Source organism: Berghia stephanieae, chromosome 12 (assembly GCF_034508935.2).
Source record: "Berghia stephanieae isolate SIO BIC M18660-M18661 chromosome 12, UCSD_Bste_1.3, whole genome shotgun sequence".
Classification (NCBI taxonomy): Eukaryota; Metazoa; Mollusca; class Gastropoda; order Nudibranchia; family Aeolidiidae; genus Berghia; species Berghia stephanieae.
Window position 1 is genome coordinate 34,606,269 of NC_088371.1, and position 13,454 is coordinate 34,619,722.

Genomic DNA, 13,454 nt, shown 5'->3' on the forward strand with positions numbered 1-13,454 from the left:
ATGAGCTCATAACAACTAAATACTTAATTACTTACTGACTTATTTATCAAATAATGAACAAAAATGAATATAACCATTTCAAAAAATAACAAAATACCAAACATGGAACATTTCGGGTTCAAAACCCATCTTCAGCCAATAACAAAAACAATAAAAACATTAATTCTTCACTTTACTTTAAATCCAGACAGACAGCAGAGAGATATTTGGCATGGCTGTCCGCAAAGTATTTTACTTAGTATTATTATTATGATTATTTTTATCATCATTTTAATCATTATTATTATTATTATTATTATTATTATTATTATTATTATTATTATTATATATTATTATTATTATTATTATTATTATTATTTATATTATTATTATTATTTTATATTATTATTATTATTATTATTATTATTATTATTATTATTATTATTATTATTATTATTATTATCATTATTATACTATTATTATCATTATTTTAATCATGATTATTAATACTATATTATTATTATTATTATCAACATTATCATTATTATAATTATCATCATCATTATCATTATTACTATTATTATTACTATTATTATTATTATTATTATTATTATTATTATTATTATTATTATTATTATCATTATTATTATTATTATCATTATAATTTTGTACCATTATTGGATTATTGAGTTGATATTGCCCGATATCAATTAAAGCTCATCCCACCAAGAATCAAGATCACTCAAAATGCCTCGTAAAAAAAAAAAAAAAAAGAACTACATAACATTTACAGAAAAAAAATTAAAAAATCAAAGATATTTCATTGCAATGGATCCTGCAGCTGAGAGATAATACTAGATTGAAATGGTGGGTCATGAATTGTAAGACTGCAAACCCCCGCTCCCCCCCCCCCCCTTCAAATATAATAGTAGAAAAAAAAACTTGAGATTTTATTTAGAGCAATAACCACTAAAAGTGCTCAGAATGCTTTACAAGGGGTCCCGAGACAACAGCAACACTTAACTTGTAGAACAAGACATGACGCCTGTCAGGTGATATTGTTTTTTTTTTTTCAGACGGAGACAACGCTGTAAACAGCCAGGTATTCATTTTACACCTGAGTACGATGAGAGAATGTTGAGTAAAGAGTCTTTTCCAAGGACTCAATTATGTGACGAGTGAGGCTCAAACCCAGGACCTTCCAATCCGAAAGTGAGTGTCATACCACTAGACCACATAGCCGCACATAGTGGGACACCACTTGTTTGAGTGTCAACCTCTTGAAGACCTTAGGTGCACATTCCTCCCACAAAATCCAAGCATCGTATGACACTGTACAGTCACCTGGAACAACAACTGCAAAAGACGTCAGACGTCTAACTTCTACGTCATGGCACAAGACCAAAGGGCTAGAGCTCAGGTGGTCATTGGTTCTGAAAAAGTGAGTAAAATTTGACAAACCTTTTGCGTTTGTTGACATTTTGTGATTTGCTTCTTGATGGCGGGAACTTCAAAGTTGACATTTCTGGTCACAAGCTGTGCTCCTTCAACTATCAGTGTAAAAAATAAATAAACAAACAAATAAATAAATAAATAAATAAATAAATGAAAGATTGTGAGTTCCCTTAACCATCAATGTAAATAAATCAGAGCTGATGCTGACAAAAAGTAAAAAAGGAGGAAAATTTTGAACAACTGCCTTTTAACCCCATTTTGACTGCACTAACCCCCACTTTTAGAGCATTTGAGGTGATGTATGATCAATGTACTCTAGTCAACCTCAGAGAAAGGGAAACTGCACTTTTTTGTTCTATCACACATCAAGTCTCTAACTGCCAGAACATTTGATTGCAGAGGGAAATGTAACTTTTAAAAAGGAGGAAATTCATCCTCCGACTCCAAAGTCACAGATTTCCGCAGAGCCTGAGGAAAACCAACAAACAAAGGGACTGAATTCGATCCTGGATGCAGTCAAGATTTTTTTTTTACCCCCCTGTCCACCCAGCAGTGATTGGGTAGCTGGGTCTGTTAGATCTGGCAGAAGTACTTTGCGATAGACTAGCGTCCTATCCAAAGAGTAGCAAGCAATTGCTATTGTCAATTTCAAGCCATAGAAACTGGGATAAACTCCAGTTCAATGGGCCCAATGGCTCTGAAGGAAAAATAACCTGGGGGTTGCTATGGCTTAATAAAAGTAAAATAAAATTCCCTTTCTTCATCCCACAGAGAAATGTGTCCCTAGTGTCTATACTATTCCAATGGAAGACTGGAATAACCCAGATGGTTCTCACCAGATAATGATGATGATGATGATGATGATGGTGATGATGATGATGATGATGAAGATGAAGATGATGATGATGAAGATGATGATGATGATGATGATGATGATGATGATGATGATGATGACTTACATATTACACAGACCACTCACCCAAATAAGTTCCATCCCTCTGGTAGAGCTTCATAATTTCATTCCAGTTCTTCACATTTAAATAAAAGTGAGAAAAAGCATTGCATCAGTAAATATTACAATTTCAAAGATTAAAGTTTCATTTATTTTTTTAAAATATGACGTTAATATAATATATTAATATATTGAAAATGGCAGGGGGGGTGGGGGAGGTCCCCCAATACCTCGGTTGGCAAAGCAGAGCACTCGTTTCACACACAAAGGAAATGAGATCAATCCTAGTGGCGTCTGGTGGAAAGTACTTTGCAACAAACTAACAAACTAGTGTCCTATCTAAAGGGTAGCAAGCAATCGATATTGTCCGTTTCATGCTATAGAAAAACGGGATAAACTCTGGCTCCATACCGAGTGATTTTTGAAAACAAAAAAATCTGACAATGAGCGTAAGCAGCACAACCTATTTAAAGCAAACCTTGTAAATGAACAAACAAAAACGTCTCTTTTAACTCTCCCCTTTCCTTTCCTTTACACACGTAAGGGGCCTTTGTTGCATCCATTCCAATAATATCATTTTTGACTTGAGAAGAAGGATCTTCAGTGCCCTTCTTCTTGGAGACAGGAAAAGCTGCTGAGGTGTGACATAAGATGTTGCGTCAATTCCAATAATATCATTTTTGACTTGAGAAGAAGGATCTTCAGTGCCCTTCTTCTTGGAGACAGGAAAAGCTGCTGAGGTGTGACATAAGATGTTGCGTCAATTCCAATAATATCATTTTTGACTTGAGAAGAAGGATCTTCAGTGCCCTTCTTCTTGGAGACAGGAAAAGCTGCTGAGGTGTGACATAAGATGTTGCGTCAATTCCAATAATATCATTTTTGACTTGAGAAGAAGGATCTTCAGTGCCCTTCTTCTTGGAGACAGGAAAAGCTGCTGAGGTGTGACATAAGATGTTGCGTCAATTCCAATAATATCATTTTTGACTTGAGAAGAAGGATCTTCAGTGCCCTTCTTCTTGGAGACAGGAAAAACTGCTGAAGTGTGACATAAGAAGTGAACCCCCCGAAAATGCTGGAAAAAACCGGTAAGCTGACATCCCTGTATTATTGATGCTGTGATTTAGCCATAATACTCCCAACATCCGTTAGCTGGATATAATGTACCAACACACAAAATGATGTGTCAGATTGAATGTTTATTATCTGATTGATAGATTTTAGTGAGAAGTACGCATAAAAACGTCTGGCTAAAAACAATAACAAAGAGCTGAGTGATGTCAAGTTCGTTGCTTCTATAAGAAAAAAGGAATGGTCACACTCTTACCTTCATGCTTTGTACAGAGTATTGACCAATCAGATTAGTCTTTCCTGCATCCGTCCTCTTTAACAACTCAAACAATTCTTTGACATAGAAATAGTTCAGATCTGGAATAAATAAGTAGAAAAATAACAAAAAATAATAATTGCATCGACACTTACAAAGGAGTTTATCCCAGTTTCTATACCATTCAATAGACAAGAGTTATTTTTTGGTTAAAAATTCATTTTTTTTTTTTAATGAGTTTTTATATAGCGCAATATCCACTTGATGTCTCAAAGTCAAAGTGCTTTACACTTAACATGTAGGACGAGACATGACGCCTGTTAGGCAATATTACATTCTTTTTCGGGCAGAACATCGCTGTTAACGGCCAGGTACTCATTTTACACCTGAGTACGGTGAGAGAATGTGAGTGAAAAGCCTTTTTCCAACTACTCAACCATGCGCCAAGCTAAGCTCGATCCCAGGACATTCTGATCTGAAAGCGAGTTTCATACCACTAGACCACATAGCCGCACTGGTAACCTATGGATCTTATAGATTCAGCTACCCAATCACTGCTGGGTGGACAGGGGAGTCCGAAAATAATCTCAACTTCCTTCACCCAGGATCGATACCAATCCCTTCGTGTATGAAGTGAGTGCTCTACCAACTATTCCTCAGCTATCAACAACTTATATAAATAAATAATACGGATAAAATCTTGTAGAGTGTTGTAACTCCGAAGCATCAGACTCTAAATGCTTAAAGTACAAATTACATTGGTGAAATTTTTTTATTAAAAAAAAAATAATAATCAATTTTACACATGGAATGAAATAATAAATCAAAAATAATATAAAATTCCCTTTCTTCATCCCACAGGGGAAATTTGTCTAAAGGGTCTATCCCAAGGGAAGACTGGAATAACCAAGACATCATCCGCAGCGCAGCGCCGCATACTGAGCTAGGGATTCAAACTCGGTACCTTTCGGGTACGAAGCAAAGACCGTACTGCTCAGTTACACTGCCAACTTATTATTTCATTTTTTTAAAATAAAATTATGGGCATTCTTCATTTAACAAGATAAGTGAGTCCTTTTACCCACAATCCAGTAAAAACTAACCTTCCATTGAGAGAATTTCATTAATCCGAGATTCTTTGTGATTCTCTGCTTTGCTTGCTTCCACAGCCTTGCCAATCTTGTCTCTGATCAAGGTCAGAAAAGCTTGGCATTGTTGTGTGCAGTGTCGGCGATTCAAAAGCCAATCTGTTGATAATAATCAAACTAGGAATGAAAAATAAACTGCTACACATTTTTTAAAAAAAAAAAAAAAGAAATTTAATTCATAAAAGAAATTCTATCTTTTAAATTTTTGTCCCAATTCGTTGTAACAAAGAACTTTTAGGAATAATTTATTTTAAGGAATGTCACCTATCAAGTCCTTTGCCATTTTTACCATTGCTTGATGAACAGCTGAAGTGGATTTTCCAAGGTTCAACATTGCAAACATCAGAGTCGGCTGAATAGCAGTACATGTGCAATTCATTTCTGCACACGATTAAAGATATCTTGCTCCACTTTTTTCGACCAATCGTTATAAACAAAATATCAATCAGAAAGATGCAGATGGTCTTCTGGCAATGCAAGGGTGGAAGAGGTTAGGCAAAAAAAAAAATAAGCCGAAATTAATTTCTTATAAAGTCAGAAAGCCTGAAATTTCTTTTCAAAAGTGACCTACTGCCTCAAAACAGTATCATGTTGAGATGTCAGAAATTAAAATCCATTTCAGAAATCCAGGTTAAGCCAGAAATTTGCAGCATACGTATAACACCTTCAGAACAGTAGATTCCTGGTTCAAGTCCCTCTCTGACCAGTGCAAAGTTGAGCCCTTGGAATACGCTCTTCACTCACATTATCTCACTGTACCAGGGTGTAAAATGAGTAACTGGCCATTGACTGACAGCGTTGTCTCTGATGAAAAGAATATAACATCGTCTTACAGGCGTCATGTTTCATCTTACATGTCAAGGGTTGTGGTTGGCTTGGGATTTCTTGTAAAGCATTTTGATCACCTTTAGTGGTCTTTGCATTATTTAACATAAATGCTCCAGATATTGTTGGGTTTTTTTTTAATTCTAAAGAATATCTATGTTTGTTTTTTTTAAATACTAAGAATAATACAATTTCTACAAATAAAAGTAGATCATAACAATACAACCCTCTTCTCAACGAGGAAGGATTGGAGGAAGTCACGAAAGTCAAGATTACCCAAAAACTAGAGGTGCCTAAATGAGCCAATAATATGTGGAGAAAGATAAAGTGAGTAAATGTGACTCATATATAAGGAAACAACACAAAAAACAAAAACAAAAAAAAAAAAGTGTTGTCTCTGATGAAAAGAATATAACATTATCTTACAGAAATCAAAGTGTGTTGTTCCCTTATATATGAGTCACATTTACTCACTTTATCTTTCTCTCCATCAAAAAAAAAAATAAATAATAAAAATAAAATATAATTCCCTTTATTCACCCTATAGAAGAAATTTGTCTCTAGGGTCTACTCCAAGGGAAGACTGGAATAACCCAGGCAACAGCCACAATGCAGCACTACAAATTGAACTAGGATGAGGTGACTTGCTCAAGGCCACACAGCGCAGCGGCGGGTGATCGAACTCGGTACCTTTCCGATACGAAGCAAAGACCGTACTGCTGAGCCACGCTGCCATGATGACCACAATACTTACCCAACAGTTTGTTATAATGGATATCAATGGGCAACGCCTCCAGAGGATTGTTCTGAGTCATTTCCGTTTCTTTGTTCTTTAACCAAAATGAAAACCTTCAGAAGAAAATGAAGTTAAATTTGATTTTACTCAATCAAGTCAAGCAAATTTTGAAACCCAAAGAAAACAAAGCATTAAAACATTTTTTAAAAATATTTAACTTCACTGCAAAGGGAATGTGAAAAGTTAATACAAGTGCAGCATGAATAATATAATATATCAACATAGATTTCACCAAGAGATGTATATATTGACATTGTGATTGTATTGAAGATGACATTAGTAAATAAACATCTTGTCTATCAATGTAGATATAACCAAGATATATATATATATATATATATATATATATATATATATATATATATATATATTATAAAATATATATATATATATTATATATATAAATTATAAATTATAAAACAAAAACCATGAAATAATAGTGCTCAACTTTAGTATAAGCAACGCTCCATAACAACGTTGTAGAAGTCAAACTATCTTAATTATATTTCAAATGTTTATATATTATATATATATAGATATATATATATATATATATATATATATATATATATATATATATATATATAATATATATATATATATATATATATATATATATATATATATATTAATATTATATATAAATACTGTGATTTTATTGAAATTGAAGAGATGACTTAAAAAATGGATGTGGACAATCTTCTAAAATAAAAAGATAGAAACACACCTAAAACTAAAACCACATTGGCCTCCATATATGATTCTTAATGTTAGAAAATATGATATGATCCAGTATTATACTGGTGATTGATGTAATAGATACTGGTCTATAATCGCTGTGATTATCCCCAGACACCTGTCTGGGGATAATAAAAATTCGTTATCCCCAGACACCTGTCTGGGAATAACGAATTTTCATTATCCCCAGACGCATATTTGAAACTCAGCTCTTTTAAACAATTATCCACATTCCAGAATATGGAATGTTTCCAAATGCATTTATAGAAATAAGGAAAGTTAATAAAATATCTATAAAAACATAAAATGAACCAACATTAAAATCAGTTGTTACTACATATACACAATATGCGTCGACTTCGGAGTGGGTGTCATGGCCGAATAGTTTAGTCATTTGCCCTGGAAGTTTGACCAGAATCGACGTTGTGGGTTCGAATCCTGGTAACGTCACTTTTTTTTTTTTTTTTAAATTCCGTCTTCTTTTTACAGAACGTTGAAAGGGATAAATGTCCCATCCATCCTCCCCCCACCTCTTTTTTTAAAATATTAAACTCTCTCTCTCTCTCTCTCCACAGGCGTTTATTGCTTTCAGTTTAGTTCGCCAGGTAAATCTAGCCAGTCTAGTGATGATGAGTCATAGCTTTACACTAAGAGAGGGAGACAATTTTTTCGCCGTTTTGATCGATTTTTTCTGAATTTCAAACTAATGTAGTATTGCCGTTATTAAGTGTAGCAAAAATATTTTTATACTACCAAACAGTTTATTAACATAGTTTTTATTGATTATTTAATCATAATCATGATGGCGTTAAAAAGCAAGAGGGATAACCCATGAAATTGATCCATAAATTTAAGAGAATTAAAATTTTAAGAGAATATTTTAGCATGTTCAACACTTAAGATTTTAAAACAAAAGTAATGGAAATGATGTTGAATATCTGTATAATGTAGACATATAAATTTTATATCAGTAGATTGAGGCGTTTTTGAGATATCAGTTCACCTGTACGTAAAAGTGATAATTTTGAGTAAGGTAAAATTGAAATCCAATCACAGCATTGTCTTAATAGAAATTTTTTAATAAACCAGAAACATAGTCAAATGTGATTCACTTATATCTATCCCAGAATTAACGAACTATAAGAATTCCAGTAAAAATTGTTATATAAGGACATTCATTTAAAGACAATCAAAACCACTAAGAAAATCTTAAAGAGTTCTTATAAGTTTCATAACCTTATTTTTGAGATATCCATGCCCATTACTTTTTTTCATGTACTTGACTTGCACCTCTTTTAATTTGTGTGCCATATAGACTGCATATAGCACATCACTGGTGAAAGATTAGGATCATATTCACCTCATTAAGTATTGTTTCTTGTTCAGAGTTTTCTCATTGAACCAAAGGTATCAATACCTGCATCGCATTTCTTTAAATTATGTATCAGTGAAACACATTTCTTGCAAATTGAAATATTTAAATATGTCACAATTTCACATTTATATTTATAGTCAACTGTTGATAACGTCTAGAGTCTTTTAATCCTCTCAGCATGGCTCTGTACTCTTTCACAACAAATTCGACATATTTCATTTGTACTGGTGTGATGACCGTCTTCAGTGTGTCTCTCCATAACCTGAACAGAACTTAAATAAGTAAATTTAAGAAATATCTAAAATTTCCGCTTAAATTCAATGAAATCAAATTAAATAAATGTCTCTTATCATCACTATCTAGTTTTATTATTGGGTTTCTAAAATATCATGAAATATTCTCCTCTTTGTTGGTAACAAAAATAATTATTGAGATTCCTTTCCATACCGTCTATTCTTAAATCCCTGAATCTACATAATAAAGTATATATTCATATGAAAGATAATTTTATCTACTTTTCTCTGATCCCTCACACTTGATGGTAAAAAGTGTTGGCTTGATATTTTGAATTTTTAAATATTTCTTAAACTTATAATTTAAATATGTATTTCATAAAAAAACTCTGATTATTCAAAAGAGCAAAACACAAACTTATAATTCAATGATGTAAATAAAAATAATTGCGTCTTGTAGAGGAAAAATTGGCCTTTGTATCCATATATGTTTGAAAATTATGAAAAAGATGCTGCGTCCACAACGGGCTGAGAAAATTGAGTATTTTGATGAAATTTCTACTACTCTCTGCCTGAAAGAAATTCAAAGCGATGAGATTTACCTGCAGACATAATTTATTGCCAATGCACGCCGTCTTGACAGCTGTTATCACTGTTGCTGACGGTGGGTTGTTTACATTACTCGACGGTAGCCAGTGAGGGAAGAAGTAACTAAAGTGAAAGTTTGGGCCCTATTTAAACGGCTGTGTCTCTCTCTCTCTCTCTCTCTCTCTCTCTCTCTCTCTCTCTCTCTCTCTCTCTCTCTCTCTCTCTCTCTCTCTCTCTCTCTCTCTCTCTCTCTCTCTGTTTTTTTTTTTTGTCTCTAGCAAATATATTCGTCCCCACTCCGATCTCAAATAGTGTCTAAAAAGAATAAATAATTAAAAAGCAAACAAACAGAAATATTCAGAGAGCGAAATGTCAAAGAGGATCAGATAAATAATAATAATAAATAATAATAAATAATAATAATAATAATAATAATAATAATAATAATAAAATAATAATAATAATAATAATAATAATAATAAAATATAATAATAATATAATAATAATAATAATAATAATAATAATAATAATAATAATAATAATAATAATAATAATAATATAATAATAATAATAATAAAATAATAATAATAATAATAATAATAATAATAATAATAATAATAATAATAATAATAATAATAATAATAATAATAATAATATAATAATAATAATAATAATAATAATAATAATAATAATAATAATAATAATAATAATAATAATAATAATAGTAATAGTATGATACTAAGAGTATTAATAATAAAAATAATATTAATATTGATAATAATATAATAATGATTATGATGGTAATAGTAATAATAATAACAATTATTACAATTATTTATTATTATTATTATTATTATTATTATTATTATTATTATTAATAATAATAATAATAATAATAATAATAATAATAATAATAAATAATAATAATAATAATAATAATAATAAAATATTATCATTTGACCAAAAAAAACAAAAACAATAATAGATCTAGACCAAATTAAATAATGAAATAATATTATCGGAAAAATACAAAATTCAACTGATTAAAAAAACTCTTGCTCGGAACTCGGAACAAAAGTGAAAACAATGAACATCAATTGGGAAGAAAGAAAGAAAAAGTAAAAAATAAAAAAAAGTGTGTGTGTGTGAGGGGGGGGGGGGGGGGGGGGGGCGCGACTGGTTCGAATCTGTGCAGCTAAAAGGAGTAAAATATGAAAGGTGGCCTAACCCACTGAGCTGTCTATCCACACCGCTGTCGGAATATCTTAAATTCATATATGAGCTAAACATATTTCCACCATTTTTGCTTCCTTGTTTTGGTAGTTATTTTCATCTCTGATTCGAATAAAAATATGTTGTTGGATCTAGTTTTGTGGACGCATGATACTAAATTATATTGTCTTGTGCGAAGAAGACAGGAAAATAACAGGTGTCGGTTTTGGGCTTTGGGGCGAACAACACCATGGCCTAGGAATTCGTCCGCGAAATAAAAAATAATTCCCGGTCATCCCCAAAATTGTGGCCAGAAATAGCAAATTATAGAAACAAGAGAATATCAATAAAGTTAACAGGTAGGTAGGTAGTGAAAATTTAAATGGTTGGTGGACTATGAACAGATTTGATGATTAACAACTTTCTTCCTGGTTAAAAATAAAAAGTCGAATTGCCAGTTTGACGTTTTCAGATCAAAGTAACAAAAGAAATTTCATTGATCCATTTGCTTTAAAATAATTTTTTTAAAAGAGCTGGATTTGACATTTGATCACTATTTACTTTCATCTTGTGTTAAATATCACTTGATATATTAACTGTTTTGGGACACAACCACTAGTATTTTTTCCAGAATATTTGGTATTTTTCACGCCTAGTTTGGCATTTTGCATAAAATCTTTCTGCCCACTTGCTACATGCGTCTGGGGATAACAAATTTTCTTTATCCCCAGACACCTGTCTGGGGATAACAAAAATTGGTTATCCCCAGACACCTGTCTGGGGATAACGAATGTTCATTATCCCCAGACAGGCGTCTGGGAATAATGACAGCCGTCTATAATTCTCTGCTTTAGTTTTATTCTCCTTTTTTGTAATTGTAAGGCCACTTCTATTCGCAGTCTAGTACTGCCTTTGTTTTTAATTGTTGTTGCTCTCATCGGTTATTATTTTGTCAACATAATTTCTATGGACTCTCCGGCATTCTCTTTGAGTTTCCGCTTTCCCCTTTGGGAAGTCACTTTTTGCTATTTCAGCAGAGTTTTATGGAGTTTCTTTTTGCCTAGCCTTTGTGAGTTTCCATTTCCACGTGAGCCGACTTCATAACACCAATAGTAATGGCCACAACAAAGGTAACAAAAGCATTTCTCTAAATTATATAACAGTAACAGCTCTATGAAATGTCAGTTTTAGTCTCAGTCGCAGTCAGTGTCAGGAGACATAAGAACAGCAGACGCTCTCATCTGACTCAACAAAGTACAGCAGACTACCTACGAATTTGTGAGACCATGAACCATGACAATTCAAATTCCCTTACCTAGTCCACTTTATTCAATTATTATTGTGTTCTCTTAAATACAACCAATGTTAAGATTAATATATTATTTAATGTCAATAATTGTTGTGTCCATTGGTCCATATGTTGTTGGTTGTGAAACTCAAATGTTGTCAAAATTTATGGTTATTTCGTTTTCCGCAAAATTTCACTTTTACTTTTACCAGCTTTTTGCATTTTTTTTCGAGTAGTTTTTACTTTTTACCTTCGCGATTTATCGTTTAGTACTGACCATATTGTTTACAAAATGGCTGATTTCTATGGAGTTACGAATTTGAAAGTAAGAGAAACATTTCCTCAACTTAACTCCTTGATCCATTCAATTTAAATATTGGGGTTTTTTGCCATTATTTGACTACCCAAAGGAAAAGTCCCTAATGATATAAAATTGCATAGTATTAACAAATCATATCAGCAATTAAATTTTTGAGAAAAAAAGAAACTTGTTTTGGCTTGTTTTTGAAAATTAAAAGTTGTGACGGCCGGAGACTTGACGGTGAACTAAAAAAACTAATCAATATTTGAATTTGAAGAACTATTTTAATTTTGCATGTAATCTATTCAGGAAGATTTCTGCATTGAAATTGATGAACTGGCACATAAATTTAAACCATTTTATTTTAATTTTACGCTGTGATTATCCCCAGAGACACCCGTCTGGGGATAATGAAAATTCGTTATCCCCATACACCATAACCAAATTTCGTTATCCCCAGACACATATTTGAAACTCCGCTCTTTTAAACAATTATCCACATTCCATAATATTGAATGTTTCCAAATGCACATGAAATAAGGAAAGTTAATAAAATATCTTAAAAACATAAAATTAAGGAACTGTGTTTTCAGTCCAGCAGTGGACTGAAAAAACAGTTGTGTATTCAGTCCACCGGAAATAAAAATATTTAAAAAGGACCAAATATCATCGATACTTACCTCAATATTGACCACATTGATCACAGTGGTTTACCAGCGGATCACTTAGTTGAGATGCTAGGTCAAGAGGTCACTACTCTCCTTCTCTTTACCTGCGCTCTGGCATGGCACGTGCCTGCAGTCAGTGAAGCGAGTAGTCTAATTGGTCTGATAAATAATGGCATAGCCAAGCGACAATTATCTTAAATGTAAATCTATATCACTCATGTTATAGATTGAAATCCCCTCACACAGTGGACTAAATATCATAGATATCATCGGTATATTTCTTTCTCAGGAACACAGCAAAGTAGACTCACATTTTCACTACATTTATCGTTTAAATCAAATATTTCTGGAATCCCTACAACAATAATCAGACGTTGCAGTTTATTATTATTCACACTAGTACATAGTACAAACTGTCTACTTTCTGTTGCACTAATGTTAATTCAGTTCAACAAATATGTAACAAGTGTAGGGGTGGGGTATCAAATTTCACTCGGAATATTTAGCAGTCTATGAGATGTCTAGGCTATCGTGGGTGATGAATTTGGACCAGTTACACAATGTAAACA

General features: G+C 32.3%; 2 protein-coding genes across 7 annotated transcripts in view; one reads left to right on the forward strand and one right to left on the reverse strand.

Moving 5' to 3' along the window:
• The window catches only part of LOC144958054 (CDK5 regulatory subunit-associated protein 3-like), a 30,675-nt gene extending 17,638 nt beyond the window's left edge, over nucleotides 1-13,037 (reverse strand). Inside the window, exons 1-6 of one of the 4 annotated variants that reach the window (XM_078889646.1) lie at nucleotides 12,898-13,037; nucleotides 6,441-6,535; nucleotides 4,817-4,960; nucleotides 3,714-3,814; nucleotides 2,414-2,462; nucleotides 1,441-1,529 (exon numbers count right to left, since the gene is read on the reverse strand). In XM_078889646.1, the coding sequence (XP_078745772.1) occupies nucleotides 1,441-1,529; nucleotides 2,414-2,462; nucleotides 3,714-3,814; nucleotides 4,817-4,960; nucleotides 6,441-6,535; nucleotides 12,898-12,914 (495 nt within the window). In that variant the 5' untranslated portion in view covers nucleotides 12,915-13,037. Of the gene's footprint in view, nucleotides 1-1,440; nucleotides 1,530-2,413; nucleotides 2,463-3,713; nucleotides 3,815-4,816; nucleotides 4,961-6,440; nucleotides 6,536-11,943; nucleotides 12,151-12,897 lie in introns of those variants that run through there. The other 3 variants (XM_078889647.1, XM_078889650.1, XM_078889649.1) reach the window with 3 other exon arrangements.
• LOC144958053 (centrosomal protein of 70 kDa-like) overlaps nucleotides 12,171-13,454 on the forward strand; it is a 39,862-nt gene continuing 38,578 nt past the window's right edge. For all 3 annotated transcript variants that reach the window (XR_013642323.1, XM_078889641.1, XM_078889640.1), the window contains exon 1: nucleotides 12,171-12,241. Coding sequence is in view for 2 of the 3 variants with exons in the window: in XM_078889641.1 (XP_078745767.1) it covers nucleotides 12,209-12,241 (33 nt within the window). In the remaining variant the exon portion in view is untranslated. The remainder of the gene's footprint in view (nucleotides 12,242-13,454) is intronic.